At 46.9% G+C, this 19837-nt stretch overlaps 1 protein-coding gene across 8 annotated transcripts in view; it reads left to right on the top strand.

The window, feature by feature from the left end:
- AK8 (adenylate kinase 8) overlaps nt 1-19837 on the top strand; it is a 48024-nt gene that overhangs the window by 11588 nt on the left and 16599 nt on the right. For all 8 annotated transcript variants that reach the window (XM_081339735.1, XM_081339734.1, XM_081339732.1 and 5 more), the window contains 6 exons: nt 2848-2916; nt 5606-5687; nt 6370-6441; nt 7627-7827; nt 10429-10560; nt 12756-12845. In XM_081339735.1, the coding sequence (XP_081195861.1) occupies nt 2848-2916; nt 5606-5687; nt 6370-6441; nt 7627-7827; nt 10429-10560; nt 12756-12845 (646 nt within the window). The remainder of the gene's footprint in view (nt 1-2847; nt 2917-5605; nt 5688-6369; nt 6442-7626; nt 7828-10428; nt 10561-12755; nt 12846-19837) is intronic.

The raw sequence follows: 19837 nt of genomic DNA, 5'->3' as shown, positions 1-19837 counted from the left end.
CTGCTGCCACTTCTCCTCCTCCTCCTCCTCCACAACTCCATGGTGCTCCTTCTCACCCGTGGAGGCTGGTCGAGCAAAGCCGGTCCGGCAAAGCTGAGGAGAGTATGAGAAGCCAGCCGTTGAGCCGAAGGAGTTGGAGAAGGAATGGGGAGGACAGGGAAGCGGGGCTGGGTGTGTGTGTGTGTGTGTGTGTGTGTGTGGAGATGCTCAAATTGGATTCCACCAGCCTTTGCCGGGCAGACCTCAAGATCTCTTGAAATGACACATCAAAGAAGGCCGGGAGAGACTGGTGCTTTCTGAGAACCGCATGAGGCACCTTTTGTAAAGTGACAGCCTCAAAGCTGCCGAGGACGTCTCCAGCTGCGAGAGGCGGCGGGAAGCTTTTGACGCCCCTGCCCGGCGGGACTCTCAGACTTCCAAGAAACACACGAGTCGTTTCTTTCCCTCCTTCGGATCTCTCTCTCTCTCTCGAATGCCTAACGTGGCTTGCTTTAGAGCCGGCTTAGAGTCATCAGGGACCCAGAGAAAGGCCTAATTGGGTCACTTAGTCCAGCCTTCACCTGTCTGCCACAGATCTGTTCTTGCTACTCCATCTTGGAGAGCTTACGTCCGGGCTCCTTTGAAGAAAAGCTGTTTGTTCTCGTTGGCGAAGAGCGGAAAAAAGTTTCTGAGAATTATTAGTACCGCCAATCGGCCAACTTCTGGTTTTGTTTGCCGGCTGCTCCTCTGGGGGAAGCACAGTTGACTCCCCAGGAGCTTTAGGGGGCAAACCTGTGGGGTCCTTGGTGCTCTCCGAGCCAGGTGGTTTTCTTTCAGACATTTCGTTAGCCAACTAGGTAGCGTCATCAGTGCCAGAAGGGGAGTGGGGTTTGTGGAGTGAAGGAGAAAGGGGGGGAGAGGTGGAGGAGGAGGAAGTGGAAGAGAAGAAGAGGCGGAGGAGAAGGACAACGATTGTGGGGTCCTTGATGCTCTCTGAGCCTGGTGGTTTTCTTGCAGACATTTCGTTACCCAACTAGGTAACGTCATCAATGCCAAAGGGCAGTGGGGTTTGTGGAGTGGAGGAGAAGGAGAAAGGGGGGAGAAGAGCAGGAGAAGGAGGAAGAAGAGAAGAGGAGGAGGAGAAGGAGGAGGTCAATGACTGTGGTGTCCTCGGTGCTCTCTGAACTGGAGTTTGGTTTTTTGGGGGGCAGATATTTCATTACCTAACGGGGTGACACCACCAGGAGCTTCCTGTAGCGACTATATAAACCCCACACTCTAGCGCTGTTGATATTCTGATAGAAAAGAATATTTGTAGCTCAGGGTTGAACTGTTGGGCCCGTAAGACCCAATTTCATTGTAAAAGGGCTTGGGGATTGATTTCGTTAAACCAGTGAGAAACTGTGTAAGACGTGTTTAAAAGGGAGGAAACGAAGAAATGAGAAAGAAGCCGGTAAAAATGGATTAAGGCCGAGACTGCCGAGACACGGCATTTGTGGCTAAGCAAAGCGGTTGGAGATGGCCGTGAACTCATAATTTAGCACAGCTCTGAGGAAACTTGGATATTTTACCCAACTGGTAGAGAAACTTTCTCTGCGGATAGCCTTAGGCTGATCAACTGAATCTTTCAGTTGCCTGCTGGAGATGCTTTAATGTAGATGGGTCTCTTCCGACGAAAACGGACGAAACTCCAGAGCAGAGCCCTCCCATCGTGCTGAAGCTGGCTCATACCAAAAACTAGAGTACCAATTGAATATTTGTAGCTCAGGGTTCAGCTCTGAGGTCCTTGGTGCTCTCTGAGCTGCCTTGTTTTCTTGCAGATGTTTCTTTACCTGACTAGGTAAAGAAGGGAGAAGGGACAGGGCTTTGTGGAGAGGAGGAGGAGGAAGATTGTGGGGGTGGGTGCTCTCTTCGTTTGGTTTTTTTTTGCTGATGTTTCATCACCAGGAGCTTCCTGTAGCTCCTTATATAAACCCCGCACTCTCTAGCACTGTTGATGTTCCAACAGGAGAGAATATTTGTGTCTCAGGGCTGGACTGTGGGGTCCTTGGGGCCCTCTGAGCGTGGTGGTTTTCTTGCAGACGTTTCATGACCCAACTAGGCAACGCCATCAGTGCAAAGGAGTGTAGAGTTTGCCACTGCACTCATGGAGTTACATAACGAAACATTTGCAAGAAAACCACCAAGTTCAGAGGGAAGGAAGGACCCCATAGTTCTCCTCCTCCTCCTCCTCCCCCCCTTCTCCTCCCCTTAGCAAATCCCACACCCTACTAGCACTGAAGGTGTTACCTAGTTGGGTAATGAAATATTGCAGAAAAACCAGCCAAGCTCAGAGAGTACCAGGGACCCCCAAGAGGTATTAACTGGCCATATTTTTATGAATCTTCTGCCCTTCTCTTCATCCTTCTCTTCAATGTTTCCTAATAGAACACAAAGTTAGTAGGGAGTGGGATTTGCAGTGAGGAGGAGGAGGATAACTGGGGTCCCAGGTGTTCTCTGAGCTTGGTTATTTTCTTACAGACATTTCATCACCCAACTTGGTAACACCATCAGTGCTAGAAAAGGGTGGGGTTTGCTTCGGTTTTATACTATAGTGCAGGGGTCTTCAAACTTGGCCCTTTTATGACTTGTGGACGTCAACTCCCAGAATTCCTCAGCCAGCATGCCTGGCTGAGGAATTCTGGGAGTTGAAGTCCACAAGTCATAAAAGGGCCAAGTTTGAAGACCCCTGCGTCTAGTGGCTTGCCCTGTCTGTGTTGGCAAGAATGTTCTGAGCTGGTCGATTGGGCTATTATTCCCTTCTTGATTACTTCAGGTCTATTTCTCCTTAACTCGTGTGTTCCTTCTCTATCTTTAATGATTGTTTAGAACATTCCTGAAAATCTGTGGGCCCAGCTGATTGAGGAACGCATGAACCTTGACGACTGTCTCTGCAGCGTACGTACGACGGATAGCATGCAAAGGGAAGAGCTGAGATCTGGCGAATAGGGGTTTGACACCCCCCCACACCAAAAAATTAACACAGGGAATTGTGGAATTATCAATACACACAAACCCCCTCCCTCCCCGCCCCCCCCAGTAAAGGAGCTTAAAAGTGGGAGGGAAATCCTGCAGAAATTGTAGGATTCCTTTACAACCGCCCAGCCAGGTTTTATGGCGTGGGACTTGCAAGGCAAGTCGGTATATTTATTACGCTGGAAGAAAAATGTCAAAAAAGATTGTGTGAACTGGGCCTGCCAAGCTTTTTCTGTTCCTTCGCTTTTTCTTTTATTTCTCCTCCCGGTGCCATTCGGCCGGCCTTAATTGCCCGGCTTACTTCCCACCTCTTGCCGGTTGGGTTGAGTTTTGTGTGCCTGTGGACACGCCGGGGTTTAAGGCTGTCGCTTGCCTCCTCCAAAGTGCCCCTTCGGGTTGATCGATGGGGCTGCCAGGACCCTGGAGGGCTTGTTCCCCTAATGCAAATGCCGCTAGAATCACCAGCCATCACAACAAGGGCTGTGTGTCTTGCAGCACAAGGTCCACCGCAGCCGGCAGCTCGGGGTGTGTGTGTGTGGGGGGGCAAAGGTTTCGGCATCCTTGCGCATTACTCGGCTCAGGGCTGGCATCTCCAGGCAACGAAATAAATTTATAGACGCCAAGAGAACTCTGCAGCCAGAAGCCACTTCAAAGCCAGAAGAGCAGGCAGCTGGTTTTAAAGAGTAGGCAGCGCAGAGTATATTATATTATACTAGGTAGTCCTTGACTTGGCGACTGAATTTACAACAGCCCCGGAACAAAAAGGGACTTTTTTTGACCCCTTTTCACACTTAACAAACCCTGGTCAGGTGATCCAAATTGTCAACTGGCTCCTATTTATGACAGTCCCAGCATCCTGGGGGTAGGGGTGTCACTCGACCCCCCCCTTTTGCGGCCTTCTGACAAGCCAAGTCGATGGGGGAGGCCAGACTGACTTAACAACCGTCTTACTATCTTAACAACTGCAGCAGCGGTTCGCTTAGCCACAGCAAGGAAGGTCGTAAAACGGGACAAAATTTCCTTGAGCAACAGAAATGTGGGGCTCAGTTGGGGCCGTAAAGCGAGGACCCCCTGCAGCTGGGTGATTTATCCAAGAAGGGATTCCTGGCCCATAGCTTCCCACCCCCCATGGAAGTCTTGAGCATCTGAAGATGCCGATAATGACTCTTTAAGGGCGACCCATGGGGGAGCAACGGTCGATATATAACTTGGATATAACTTGGGTTGCCTCCTTCCACACCCCGCTGTTCCATCTCTCCTCCACCACCACCCACGCTGTCCCTTCCTCCACTCCTCCTCCTCCTCCTCCTTTCCTTCCTCCCCCTCCCCTCTCTGACATCTGTTGGAAGTTGTCCCTCCTGTGATACCATTTCTGCTCGCAGCTGTTTCAGACCTCCGGCTCTGCGCCAGGCAGGCAGGCAGGCAGCCTTGGGGGGTGGAGGGGTGGGGGCGGGAGGGGCGGTGAGGAGTGCCCTGAGCATACAGCCCTTTTGATGTGGGATAAAACAGAAGCCGACCGCTGGGGGGGTTCGGCCGGGGGAACCCAGCGGAATATCAATAAACCTGCGCCAAGCCCGAGCGAGTGGGGTACCTTAGCGGTGGACGTTCGACTGAAGTGTCAAGCTGGTGGATTAATGTATTCTAATTAGGGATTGGCTGGGCTCTCGGCACAGGGAAACCTTGGCAGGGGTGGGGGGTGGGAGAGGGAGAGAGTGACCCATATATCTGTTTTAGAGGGGCTTATTTATAATGTATTAGCCCTGCACTTTGAAATAGGCTTAATCATAGACAACTTGTTTGTCAAGCTACCTTCCATTCCCTCCACGCCTGCCTTCCTTCCTTCCTTCCTTCCTTCCTTCCTTCCTTCCTTCCTTCCTTCCTTCCTTCCTTCCTTCCCTCCTTCCTTCCTTCTTTTCTCCCTTTCTCCTGTCTGTCTGTCTGTCTGTCTGTCTGTCTGTCTGTCTGTCTCTGTCTGTCTATCTATCTATCTATCTATCTATCTATCTATCTATCTATCTATCTATCTCTATCTATCTATCTATCTATCTATCTATCTATCTATGCCTATTATTTATCTATCTATAATCTATCAACCATCCATCCATCCATCATATCATCTATCTATCTATCTATATTGTCTCATATATATATATATATATATTCTGTCTGTCTGTCTATCTCTATATTCTATATCTACCATCTGTCATGTATGTATCTATTTTCATCTATCTATTTTAATCTAACTATATCTATTTTAATCTATTTTAATCTATATCTATCATCTATCTATCTATCTATCTATCCATATCTACCTACCTACCTATTCTATATCTATTTATCATCTACCTGTCTATCATCTGTCTGTCTGTCTGTCTCAGGGACCAGGCAGTTGAGTGGTGGGGCTGGTCACACTGTTGACAGCTCGTCTTCTGCTGTGGCCTAATCTCAAGCTAGCAGAGGATCTTCACAGACTCACCCACCATGTCCGTGTTCAGCTTCCACTTTCGGGACTTCACCAGACCCCCAAGCTCTGAAATCTGAAGCCCTCCGTGGGCTGGTTTGCAGATGCTCCTTAGCGTGAGAGATTAATTTTGCATATCTTGTTCTCCAGGGTTGGATCCTTGAAGGACTTCCTGACAGCCGAGAACTCGCCAGGTCCTTGCAAGTCCGGGGCATCATTCCTAGACATGTCGGTACGGACTCGCCTTCTCAAATTCCCTTCGAACGCTTCCTAGTTTGCACCCAATAGCTTTGAACTGCTACTGCTGGGCACGTGGCGCAATTACAGGACGTCCTCAGTTTACAACCGCAGTGGACCCCAAGGTTCCCATTGCCAAGCAAGTCAGTCGTTAAGTGTGCTTTGCCCCGTTTATCTGCCCTCTCTTGCCACAGCTGTGAAGAGAATCACTGCAGTTGTTTCGTTAGTCACACGGTGGTTAAGCGAATCTGGCTTTCCCCCTTGACGTTGGTTGTCAGATGGTTGCAGAAGGGGGGGTCACGTGACCCCGGGACTCTGCAACCGTCCTAAGTGCATGCCAGTTGCCCAGCATCTCGAATCACGTGACCCTGGGGATGTCGCAAGGCTCACAAAGTGTGAAAAAACAGTCCTAAGCTGCTTTTCCCAGTGTACGCCAACGCTTTTCATCCGGAAGCAAGGAAAGTCCTTGTAAGTCGAGGACTAGCCCGTAGAACCCCCAAAGGCGATGAAATAAACCTAAAGGTGGATTTCACGCTACCCAAGATAAGACCGAGGAGAACCTCAGTGTGATTTAATCTGAAAGTACGGGGTAAAACACACACACACACACACACACACACACACAGACCAATTTTCAGCCTGGCACTGCTAACGTTCTCCTCAATTATTTCTTCCAGTGGTGCTCTACGCTCCCGATATCGTGCTGATCGAGCGGAATCTGGGAAAGAGGGTGGATGAACTCACCGGAGGTACATCTTAAGGGGGGGGGGCACTTTTCGCGGTTGAGGCCGTGGCAGTTCTGCAACGATGGAAATCGACAGTGACAAAAGCTTCACAGTCTGATCCGTCAGGCTGCAGCCTGGCCCTGTCCGATGTTTGGAGACCGGATCTTGTCAAAGTCCCTCATCCTATCAGACAGGCCTCCCCTCCCCACGGTCCCGGCGAGGTGGCTGAGATCTGGGTCTTGTTTGTTTATTTGCTAAACTTTAAAATCCACCGTTGGGTGGTATTTTTATTTAGCAGAATCACAGAGTTGAAAGGGACCTCGGAGGTCTTCCAATCCGACCCCTTGCTCAAGCAGGAGACCCTATGTCATTTCAGACAACGACCAAGATCAACTGGACAGTAAAAGAAAGGGAAGAAGCATCCGAGTTTACCGAATAACAGAGTTGCAAGGGACCTCGGAGGTCATCTAGTCCCGCCCCCTGCTCAAGCAGGAAACCCTATCCCATTTCAGACAAATGGCTATCCAGTCTCTTCCTCAAAACCTCCAGTGATGAAGCCCCCACAACCTCCAGAGGCAGGTTGTTCCACTGGTTAATTGTTTTGTCAAGAGATTCCTCCTTAGTTCTAGGTTGCTTCTCTCCTTGGTTAGTTTCCATCCGTTGCTCCCACAAAAGAGGGGGTCAGCCCATTCTCCAGAGCACCTGAAGGCAGGACAAGAAGCAATGGATGGAAACTAGTCAAGGAGAGAAGCAACCTAGAACTAAGGAGAAACTTCCTGACAGTTAGAACAATTAACCAGTGGAACAACCTGCCTCCAGAGGTGGTGAATGCTCCAACACTGAAGGTTTTTAAGAAGAGACTGGACAGCCACTTGCCTGAAATGGTATAGGGTTTCCTGCCTGAGCAGGGGTTTGGATTAGATGACCTCCAAGGTCCCTTCCAACTTTATTATATAACTTTTATTCATTAAATATGAAACCCAGTCAACTGAACACTCAAATTGACTGGCACTAATGGTTGACACGGGTATTATTATTATTATTATTATTATTATTATTATTATTTTATTATTATTATTATTTTATTATTATTATTATTATTATTATTATTATTATCCAAGAATAAGATTGGTTTGCAAGTTGAATGTTTTTTTCCCCAGAATTTAAGTCAAGTCTCTCTCATGCCTGGTCTTTATCTTTTAACACCAGAGGTGTATCACACCACTTTTGATTGGCCCACTGACGAAGACGTCCGTTGGCGTTTGAAGGCGCCCAGAGGCATATCTGAAAAAGAGACCGCTCAGAGGTTGCTGGAATATCACCGAAACTTCCCAGGGATCGTTCAATCCTTTGGGAAATCCATGAAGTTAATCAACGCAGACCAACTCTGTGCAGATGCCTTCTGGCAAGGTAGGAGCAGGTCGGACACACCTTCATGTATGAGTCCTCCTTGGAATAGAATGGTGTCAATCAGTGGACCGGTGTTTTTTCAACCTGGGCAACTTGAAGATGGGTGGACTTCAGCTCCCATCCTTGTCCTACAGAACAAGAGAGTAGGAAGCCATCTTGTAGGTCTTCTAGTGCAACCTCCTGCTCACGCAGGAAGCCCCATGCCATTTCAGACAGATGGTTGCCCAATCTCTTCTTAAAAACCTCCAGTGATGGAGCACCCACAACTTCTGGAGGCAAGTCGTTCCCCTGGTTAATTGTTCTGACTGTCAGGGAATTTCTCCTTAGTTCTAGGTTGCTCCTCTCCTTGATTAATTTCCATCCGTTGCTTCCAGTCCTGCTTTCAAGTGCTTTGACCCCCCCTCTTCTTTGTGGCAGCCCCTTAGACATTGGAAGACTGCTATCATGTCACCCCCTCATCCTTCTCTTTGTTAGAATTGGCCATACCCAATTCCTGCAAACGTTCTTCGTATGTTTTAGCCTCCAGTCCCATAATCATCTTTGTTGCTCTTCTCTGCACATTTCCCAGAGTCTCCAAATCTTTTTTTTTTATATATATATCGTGGCAACCTAAACTGGATGCCGTTTTTCCAAGTGTGGCCTTGCCAAGACATTATAAAGCGGTACCAACACTTCTCGTGATCTTGACTCTAACCCTCTGTTAATGCAGCCTCGGATTGCCTCGGCTTTTTTGGCTGCTGCAGCACCCTGCTGGCCCAAATTTAAGCGATCGTCCACTAGGATTCCAAGATCTCTCTCGCCAGAATTCTCCAGCCCACCTGCTTTCTGGGAGTTGAAGTCCACCCATCTTCCAGTTGCCACGGTTGAGAAACACCGCAACAGCCGCAAGTCCCACGAGAGAAAGAACAATCATGGAATCCTTGCAAGGGACATTTTCTCATTTGGCTCGGTCTGTTGTCTTAGCTTTGAACATGACTTCTTTCCTTTGCTTTGGGCCCTTTAGTAGGCAAACGGAGAAATCGCTTGTTCTAAAGTTGGGTGTTTTTTTCTTTTTAATAAAAAAAATAATGGCTTTATTCCCAAGCGTGTGCCACTGACAGCCTCTTTCTACAACTTCAGCCTTGGAAAAAAAAGGCCTCTCCCTCCTTTCAAGGCCTCTATTTTTCTAAGGTATAAAACAAGGCAGCCGAAGTTTATCTTTGGAATTTACAGATTAATTACCTCTAAATTACTTAATTAAATTTAAAAGTTCACATCATCGTTCATAAACAATTCATGCCTTGGATGGCAAATGCATGCCTGCAGCCTGAATATTAATTATGGTTAATTAATAATGCAGTGAGAGAAATTGAAAATTGGAATGATAAAACAAACAAACAAACTTCCTTTTCCCCCCCCCCCTTCCATCGGAGGCATCAAGCATCTCTAGATTCTTTCTTTCTTTCTTTCCTTTTTTTTTTCTTTTTTCTTTTTTAAAAAGAATAATTAGAAGTGGAGTCTGGGGGATCATTACTTCTAATTAACTTGGTTATTTACTGCAAATTAAGCCTCATTTGTAAGCAGGCTGGTTACCCGGATAACTTTGTATCTTGGATATGGCGGCTTGGGGCGAAGAGAAATAAGCTAGTTCTGGTTAGCCAATGTTTACTTGGGGTTCAGTTTGTGTTCACAAACTCGGAGCAACTTGGAATCCGTGTTGCGAGTATCTGTAAGTATGAACGCTTCAGCAAGTTTCTTTCACCACTCAAGGATGCAGTGTGTAAACACGAGACTTTGGAGGGAAAATTGTATGTCATGGGATAGGGAACGGGTCCTTGATATGTATTAGATGTGTATTGCCAGCAGTCAACACCCAGATAAGCAGAGGTGCACTCCAAGATTAACACTAGAGCAGACATGTCAAACACAAGGCCCGGGGGCCGGATCCGGCCCACGAAGTGGTTTCATGCGGCCCATGAAGCCATCCTGGAAACAGGGAGGGAACGGCCCCCACTGCCTTGGCCCTGGCCCAGAGACCCTCCTCCTGCCAGAGACCCTCAGATCTGTCCCACTCCTGCCCAGGCCCCCCCATGGGCACCCTTAATGCAAACGATGTAGAGCTGGCCACGCCCACCCAGTAGGCCATACGCACTCTAGCCACGCCCACCCAGTAGGCCACGCCCACCCTGGCCATACCCACCCGGCCCCCTGAGGGCAACCGCCATGCTGATGCGGCCCTCCGTGAAATTGAATTTGACACCCCTGCACTAGAGCAACAATCAAGCAGTAAAAAATACACCAACCAAGGAACTACCAAATCAGACAAACAAGTTAACAATACACAACAGCCTAATCAAGGAACTACCCAAGACCAACACTGACAGGGCAAGTCACTGCTCCTTGAATGGAATAACAGAGATGGAAGGGACCTTGGAGGTCTTCTAGTCCAACCCCCTGCATAGGCAGGAAACCTTACACTATTTCAGACAAAGTAGAGCATTGTTTTCTGCAAGGAAACAACCCAGCTCAGAGAGCGCCGAGGATGCCTGACGTCAACGCCTGAGCTACAAATATTCTCCTTTACGACGGTAGTACTTTTTTCCCCCCCTTTTTTCAAAATAGTTCTTTCGCATGTCCGACAACCACCTCAGACGCACGCTCCGTTTTCACCGCGGATTCTTCTCTGCGGACCTCCAGGATCCGGGAAAAGTTTGCAGGCAGCCTTGCTCGCGCAGAAATACGGCCTCATCAATGGTTGGTGTTCCCTAAATATTCCTTTTGTTTTGTTTTGTTTGTTTCTTTGTGCGCTCTTTCCTCTACGGGTAATCTTCTCGATTTACGATCGCAATTCCCATTCCTAAGCAAGGCTGTTGTTAAATGAGTGGCGTGCTGCCCGGGGAATTCTGGGAGCTGAAGTCCAGACCTCTTCAAAGCATGCTAGCTGCGGAACTCTGGGAGTTGAAGTTCACCCATCTTAAAGTTGCCAATTTCAAGAAAAAAAATCGCTGCAGAGTCTAAAAGAAACAGGCTTTCTACTGTATCTGGGACCCAGATATAAGATTTTTTTAAAGGTGGTAAGATTTTAAGATTTTTTTAAGATTTCATCCCTAAATAAAGAGAGGAGTAGCTTTTGAAAAGGGCAGAATGTACCACTCTTTAAATGGTACACCAGTAGCCCACAATTCATCCGCCAAATTTACGTTGCTAAGTGAAACATTTGTTGTAAACTTTGCCCCGTTTTACGACATCTTCCTTCCTCAATCGTGAAGTAACACTTAACGGTTGTTAATCCGGCTTCCCCGTTGACTTTGCTTGCCAGAAGGTCGTAAAAAAAAAGGGGATCCTGTGATCCCAGGACACGGCGACCGTCGTAAATACGAATCGGCTGCCAAGCGTCTGAATTTTGATCACATGACCCTGGGGATGCTGCCCTAGGTCGCTTTGATCGGTCACTAAACGAACGGCTGTAAGTCAAGGACTACCTGTACAGAATCACAGACTTGGAAGGGACCTCGGAGGCCCTCTAGTCCAGCCCCCTGCTCAGGCAGGAGACCCTAGACCACTCTGGGCAAATGGCTGACCAGTCTTTCCTTGAAAGCCTCCAGGGATGCTTCGCTGGAGAACTACCAGGTGTTCTTCTGGTGAGCAGCCAGACTTGGGAAGTCCTACAAAGAAAATCCCCAAAGTTTGTTAGTAACCAATCTCTTCCAGCCAGAAAATTACACGGGTGGATTCGTAAACACTCCCTCAAGTCAAACTGGGATGATTTTTATTTATTTATTTATTTATTTATTTTATCCTCCTGTGGACTGTTCAAATGTCAACGCAGAGATCGGAGGAGGAGACTAAAGTCGTGTCCCAGGAGTTTTGAGTGCTTTGGGAGAACTTTCCACCCGGGAGAAACTCAGATCTTCTCCTCTGCAAGTTCCTTCCGTAATTATAAGTTTGTGATCGGTGAGGAGAAGCCCACCGGCTGCTCTCCTGCGTGTTCCTGTGCCTTATTTGGATGAGTATCTTTCTCTCTCTCTCTCTCTCTCTCTTTCTCTCTCTCTCGACCTTACAAAATGAAAGCGACAGGGGGGAAAAAAGAAAAGAGAGAGAGAGAGAAAGAGAGAGAGAGAGAGGGGGGGGGTATCTGATGGAGAAACTGCCTGAAACCCCACGGCTTTTATATTATTCAGTGTCCCTTTTTTCCACATCTAGCTTTTTTTTATTATTATTATTTTGCTTTTCGTTATTCTGTTCTCCTCTCCCATCTTCTCAGAGCTCCCCTTTCTCCCTCCCTCCCTCTCTCTCGCTCCCTTTTTCTTTTCTTTTCCCCCCTTTTTAAAAATTAACCTTCTTTTTCTGTTTCTACTTGAGCTTCCCTTTCTCTTTTTTCCTTCCACCCTTCCTCCCTCCCTCTTTTTCTTTTCTTTCCCCCCTTCCTTTTTAATAATTAACCTTCTCTTTTTCTGTTTCTCCTTTTCCTCACTTGACTTCCTTCCTTCCTTCCTTCCTTCCTTCCTTCCTTCCTTCCTTCCTTCCTTCCTTCCTTCCTTCCTTCCTTCTCTCCCTCCCTCCCTCCCTCCTTTTTCCCCCCTCTTTTAAAAAAATTAACCTTGTCTTTTTCTGTTTCTCCTTTTTCTCACTTGACCTCCTTCCTTCCTTCCTTCCTTCCTTCCTTCCTTCCTTCCTTCCTTCCTTCCTTCCTTCCTTCCTTCCTTCCTTCCTTCCCTCCCTCCCTCCCTCCTTTTTTCTTTTTCCCCTCTTTTTTAAAAAAATTAACCTTGTCTTTTTCTGTTTTTCCTTTTTCTCACTTGACCTCCCACCTTCCTTCCTTCCTTCCTTCCTTCCTTCCTTCCTTCCTTCCTTCCTTCCTTCTTCCCCTTCCTCCCTCCCTCCTTTTTTTCTCCCCCCCTCTTTAAAAAAAATTAACCTTGTCTTTTCCCATTTCTCCTTCTTCTCAGTTTGCTGTGCGCAAATGCTTAAGGAAGCTGCCACCAGCGATAACAGACTCGGGAAGTTCATTAAGCCTTACCTGGATGGAGGATGGCCAGGTAAGGGAAAGGGTGGCAGGTTTGTGGAAGTGGATAACCGCCGGCTTTTTGCCAGAGGACAAAAGAAAGTCGAATCACCTTGCCAACGTTTGTTCCTGGGGACGGGTCCCTATAAGACTAATCCAATTAATTCGAGGGTCCATTTTTATTAATTCTGAGCTTAATTCTCCCAAGTGGGGAGAAGGTTTATCTCATTTATTTTTCTTATTTATGTAAAATATTTCTGCAAATAATTCCTGTTTCCCTCCCAAAAATAACATCCCCGTGAAGTGGGTTGGGCTGAGAGGGAGAGGGACTGGCCCAAAGTCACCCAGCCGGCTTTCCTGCCTAAGGCGGGACTAGAACTCACCGTCTCCTGGCGATTGGCCCAAAGTCACCCAGCCAGCTTTAAGGCAGACTACAATTCTTTCTCTCTATCTGACTGGTCCAAAGTTCACCTAGCTGGCTTTCATGCCTGAGAGGGAACTAGAACTCACCGTCTCCTGGTGATTGGCCCAAAGTCACCCAGCCGGCTTTCCTGCCTAAGGCGGGACTAGAACTCACCGTCTCCTGGTGACTGGCCCAAAGTCACCCAGCCGGCTTTCCTGCCTAAGGCGGGACTAGAACTCACCGTCTCCTGGTGACTGGCCCAAAGTCACACAGCCGGCTTTCCTGCCTAAGGCGGGACTAGAACTCACCATCTCCTGGTGACTGGCCCAAAGTCACCCAGCCAGCTTTAAGGCAGACTACAATTCTTTCTCTCTATCTGACTGGTCCAAAGTTCACCTAGCTGGCTTTCATGCCTGAGAGGGAACTAGAACTCACCGTCTCCTGGTGATTGGCCCAAAGTCACCCAGCCGGCTTTCCTGCCTAAGGCGGGACTAGAACTCACCGTCTCCTGGCGATTGGCCCAAAGTCACCCAGCCGGCTTTCCTGCCTAAGGCGGGACTAGAACTCACCGTCTCCTGGGCTGCCTAAAATAACAACCAGATAAATCAACCTGGTCTTTTTGGCAAAGAAGGAAAAAAAAACAGTCTTCTTGTCTGCCCCAGAGTTTCGCCCTGCTTTTTTTTTGCCCTAAAATTGAAAAGGGAGACCACTCAAAACCACCCATTTTCACCAAGCTCTTGTTTGCCTTGCCTTTTTTTTTTTTAAAAAAAAAGGGAATCATATTTGAATTTCTCCCGGTGGGAGAAATTCTTTTGACTCGTGGCTGGAGAAGTGAGCAGGAACAGGGTGGGAATTTGGGAATCTGAGCCCCCCCCCACCACCACACACCTTTATTTTACTACAAACGAGAAAGAAACAGGATGATTCCTTTGATCCCAGGGCTTCTTTTTATTTCCTTTTATTCTTCTTGATTTGAAGAGTGGCCTCTACCGTTTGGGAGATTTGGGATCACCTATTGGGTTCACCCTCCACATCCACCCCCACCTTGTCTCTAAACAGTCTCTAACCGAGAGTAAATCTCCCCCCTGCTTTTCCTCTGCTTCATTTTATTATTTTCAATATATATATATATATATATATATATATATATATATATATATATATATATATATATATATATATATATATATATATATATATATATATATATATATATATACAGTATCTAAAGGGTTTTGAGAAAGACATAATTTATCCAGCCTCTCGGCGAGTTGAAAGGCTAGGTAAATTTTCCTGTCTAAGAGGTAAGCTTGGGTTTTATTTTCTTCTTCATTTGATGAAGAAAAAAAAAAGAAAGAAAGAAAGAAAGAAAAGAAAATGAAATAAAACCACAGCCAGGCGCACACGCTGCCTGAACATCGCTAAAAAAAAATCCTCGGGGACTTTTGCTGGGTTTTTCTCCCCCCCCCACTCCACCTTCGCCGGTCCTCCCACGCCGTGTGTTTGTAGTAGCGTGTGGCTACTTGCTAAATAATTTACAAGTTGATTAATAAACTCACCAGGGTATAATTAGGTGAAGGAGAGAAAGAGAAAGAAAGAGAGACAGCGGAGGTTTTGGCAAGGGGCACAGGGCTTAAGGGAGCTCTGGGCTTGCTTTTCTCCCCCATCTCTTTTTCTCTCTTTCTCTCTCTCTCTCAATTTCTCTCTCTCTTTTTTTCATGAAACTTTCTGGGGTGCTGGCGTTTGAAGATAACTTGGGAAGAGCGCAGCGTGCCTTCCCTTTTGATGTGGAAATAGGACAGTTTGAATCCGTCGAGTTTAATTTTTCACAAGCTGTAAGGGCTGTGTAGTCGTACTTCCTCATTTTAGTTTGTGTGTGTGTGTGTATGTGAGAGAGAGAGAGAGAGAGAGGGAGGGAGAGAGAGAGAGATGGTAGACTAGAGGGAAAAACCTGTTCGTTTTCTCTCTCTCTCTCTCTCTCTCTCTCTCTCTCTCTCTCTCTCTCTCTCTCTCTCTCTCTCTCTTCTCTCTCTCTCTCTCTTTTTCTCTCTCTCTCTCTCTCTTTCTCTCTCTCTCTCATTTTAAAATACACAGTCACCTAGACAACCCTATGCAAAACCCAAAATCGGAGCGAATAAACAGATTGCTGTTCTCTTTTATTTTCCCAAGTTTGGTTTATCCACATATTGAGGTCCTTCTGCCTTCAGGTTTGGGTTGGGGGTTCTCCAGTGAAGGGGGAGGGGGAAAAAAATTGGCGGGCCGTTTATTTGGGGGCTGCTAAAAAAAAAGGGCCCGTTTTGTGTATGCGTTTTCAAGAGAGACCTTTCGCTTCCCTCTGAGGATGCTTTTTTTTTGAAATATCGCTTGGGATGTTGTGCCGGCTTCCAAAGTGCCGCATCAAAACTTTTGACAGTTTCTCTCTCTCTCTCTCTCTCTCTCTCTCTCTCTCTCTCTCTCTCTCTCTCTCTCTCTCTCTTTCGTGGGAATTGTTAGAGGGTTTTTTTTTCCCCGCTGAAAGAGAAGGAAGAACAGCCAAAGTGTTTTTCCTTCTGGTTTGGTAAAATTTGATAGTTTGGAGAATATTTATATTTCTATGGTCTAGGCTGGATCTTTTTTCTAGTTTGCATCCTGCCTTTGGTATTTTTACCTCAGTATTTTTACTAAAGGCAGCAGACATATCCAAAAGACCTTTCCTCTTCCCATTTTCCCCACAACAACATCCCTGAGAGGTAGGTTGGGCTGAGAGGAAGGCACTGGCTCAAAGTCGCCCACTTGGTTTTCATGCCTAAGGAGGAACTAGAACTCACCGTCTCCTGGTGATTGGCCCAAAGTCACCCGGGCAGCTTTCATGGCTAAGGCGGGATTAGAACTCACCGTCTCCTGGTGATTGCCCCAAAGTCACCTACCTGACTTTCATGCGTAAGGCAGGACTAGAACTCACCGTCTCCTGGTGATTGGCTGTATGAGAATTGGTTGGGTCAATCACATGACCCGGGGACGCTACGACCGTCGTAAACACACGCTGGTTGTCAAGCTCCCAAATTTCGATAACGGTGACCGTGAGGACGCTGTAACAATCGTAAGGGCAAGAACCAGTTGTAAATCCCTTTTTTCCCCCCAGTGTGGTTGTAAATTCTAATGGTTGTAAGTTGATGATTGCCTTTAGAGCTTGGCAATGGCCCTTAGATTTATATACCGCTTCAGAGTGCTTTGCAGCCCTCTCTAAGGGGTTTACAAAGGTCAGCCTATTCCCCCCCCCATCTGCCAATAATCTGGGTCCTCATTTGACCAACCTTGAAAGGATGGAAGGCTGAGTCAACCTTATCAATCAATTGGAAGAAATTTGGAAGGGACCTTGGAAGTCTTCTAGTCCAGCCCCCTGCTCAAGCAGATGACCCTAAACCATTTCAGAACAAATGGCTGTCCCGTCTCTCCTTAAACACCTCCAGTGATGGAGCACCCACAACTTCTGGAGGCAAGTCATTCCAGGGATCAATTGTTCTCATTGCCAGGAAATTTCTCCTTAGTTCCAGGTTGCTTCTCTCCTTGATCAGTTTCCATCCCTTGTTTCTAGTCTCGCCTTCAGTTGTTCAGTCCTGACCTTGAGCCCGTCAGGATTGAATTCCTGCAAATAACAATAATAAAGTTGGAAGGGACCTTGGAGGTCATCTAGTCCAACCCCCTGCTCAGGCAGGAAACCCTATCCCATTTCAGACAAAGTGACTGTCCAGTCTCCCTCTTAAAAACTTCCAGTGTTGGAGCATTCCCCGCTTCTGGATTCTGCCCCATTCTAGTCTGCATTCTGCACCACTCATGCACGGCTCTTTTGTGAGTGTTCTCTCATTGATGGTTTTCAACAACAGTTGGTCCAGAACGGTCTAGGCCTAGGGTCTCCTGCTTGTGCAGCGGGTTGGACTAGAAGATCTCCAAGGTCCCTTCCAGCCCTATAGATTCTATCATCCATCTTTCTTCTCCTGCAGGACGTTTATACTGCCGGTAGGTGGTGCTAAATAATCGATAAAACTGCTCCGCCAGGCCAGTTTTCCCAGTGATTGCTGATGTTGTGTTTATTACCGGCACATCACAGGCAGCGCGTTTAAAGCGCGCTGCCTGGCAAAGCCGCAGTTGGTTGGATTCAAAAGCCGGAAAAACAGCGGTGGTGTTAAGAAAATAATGATGGCCTGAGTTATCTCCCGTGCTTATTATGTTGACCACAGTTTGAAGTTTTCTGAACTTTGGTTTCCAGTACAGACCGTAGTTTGCATGCAGCCCCGTCAAGCGGTCTCCCAGACGAAGGGTGGCTTCAGAAGTGCACTTCAAAGCTGGAATTTTCCAGAAGTCTCAGCTCAAGGGGAAAAAAAGAAAAGAAAAGAAATAAATAAAAGAAAGCCACCCACGGAGAGACCAAAAATGCAGGGGGTGGGGGGTGGAAATCAGTTTGGAAAAAGCACAAAGGAAAATGACTCTTGTAGGCTGAAGCAAACTCATCGCGTTCATTTAGGGTGGAACGAAGCTTCCAAGAGGGCTTCATGAAAAGGTTAGAAGAGGCGTCCCCTTGAGACCATCACAGGTGGGAAGATGTTCTGGACCCTGGTCCTCAGGGTTTCCACTCTCTTGTCTTTCTCAGACAGAAAGAGGCCGTGGGCAACGATCTTGACCTCTCGTAACCTCGCCAGTTTGAAATTATGACAGTTGTTTTGTTTAATAGCTTGTAAAGAGGCCGATTTATCACACGTTCTAAAGATGACCCGTTGCCCTCAGGACAGATGTACCCCCGAAGCGAATTAAAATGAAAATTAGTTCCGGATCTTTTTTTTTCTTTTTCTTTTTTTTTTATCTTCCTTTCCTTTAAAGGTTTAAGGTTGGCATGCTTAAGAAGAAATAAAAGACATTTCCTGCAGATTTCCAAGGCCTGGAATTGTTTGATTTGGGCTGAGAGCTATGTGTGTGTGAATCTGGTGACTGATCCCCAAACCATTGTTAAGGAAAACAAAACAATTCAGAGAGAACAAACCATAGCAGAACAAAACAAAACGGAACCCAATCAAGACAAAACAAAACAAAACAAATCAGAACAGAACAAAACAAAACAAAACACAAAACAGAAGAAAAAACATGGATGTTGTGAATTCTGAGCTGCACAAGATTTTGTTACTGATGGCTGTTAGGGATTTGTTAATCAACCCCAAGATGTTTTTAAACAGATAGTCTTCGACTCACATTTATTTAGTGACTGTTCAAAGTTACAACCGAACTGAAACAAATGGGACTTGCAGCTTGTCCTCACACTTATGACTGTTGCAGCATCCCTTGTGTATTTTCGTTGGATTCTTGACAAAGGATGCTAGGCACAATCTGAAGAAGAGTGCGACAAACAACGAATGGAATAAGTCCAGTCACATTCAGCACCCTGGAGAGCTCCTTCAATAGGAGATGTTGCTCCAGCAAAGAGCCCAGTCTAATTCTTGGCACATTTCCCCTGCTGGATGGATTCCTGCATTTCCTACTTCACCCAGGTTGGTTTCATCCAGATGCGCTGAAGCTACAACAGCCAGGAGCCCCACCTCATTTTTGGGAAGGAACCTCCCATAACCATCCTCATTGTCTACTTCCCAACGTGTCTCACAAAAGAAACGAACTCTTCCAAACTTTGTGGTCAGCAGGAAGACAGGTGGTTTTTCTCCCCTGGAGGATTCCAATAACATTAAACGAACCTGACCTTTGTGGAATAACCAGATGTTCTGCTCTTGCGCTTTGCTGAATTTAGAGATGACACACCAAGCCAGCCGAAGTACCCCTTGGCAGTCGGCTAGTAATCAGGGCAAGATGTTAACTGTCAAACCCTGAGTTCAACGCTCAGGCATCTGAATTAATGATGGAAGGATTTAGACCTACTGGGAGAAGGAGAGGGGAACATATCTAAGACGAGGAGAAAAACTAAGTGGGCCAGGGGATCAAAGAACCCCCCCCCAACTTTCAGCACCAAGGAATGGACAGCTCCTCCCAGCCTTGTCCCAAAGAAGACCATCCAGGGCTCATGAATATCAAGGACTTATAGATTTAGAAGGTAGGCAAATACAGGTCAAAAGCACTTCCATCTTTATAGAAAGCAAAGATATCGAACAAAAAGCTTCAAATCGGACCGGCGCGAAGGGAGCATCAGGTGTGTGTGTGTGTGGGGGGGGGTTTGCTCCAGTTCTCATTATAGATCTCTGCTTTCGGCTTGGGGCGTCGACCTGTTTTGAAGTTCGTTACAGATCCATCCATTCAGCCTTCCGATAGTGAGCCTTTCGGAAGAGAGGATGAGAGGCTCTCCTGTGAAAAACAACAACAACAACAACAACAACAACAACAGCAACAAAATCTCCCTGGCTGCCCGATGCAAAGATGCCATTTGGGAAGCTGCGAAGCAGTTTTAGATTCGCTTAGGAGTGGCCAACGTGCTTTTGGCAACGCTGCCCACATCTGAGGCAAGGAGTGGGAGGAGTGGACAGGAGAGAAGCATCATTGAATAAACTTTCAGTTTTCCTTATTTTATTTTATTTTCCCTTTTAAAGGCCAGGTTTCTAGTCCGCAGTATCATCCTACAGGCTTGGAAGTGCAAAGACCTAGCGGGCGAGAGA

This window comes from Vipera berus, assembly GCF_964194415.1.
Source record: "Vipera berus genome assembly, chromosome: 15".
NCBI classification, from domain to species: domain Eukaryota; kingdom Metazoa; phylum Chordata; class Lepidosauria; order Squamata; family Viperidae; genus Vipera; species Vipera berus.
The sequence above is the reverse complement of the archived record's forward strand: the minus strand, read 5'-3'. Positions and strand labels throughout refer to the sequence as shown.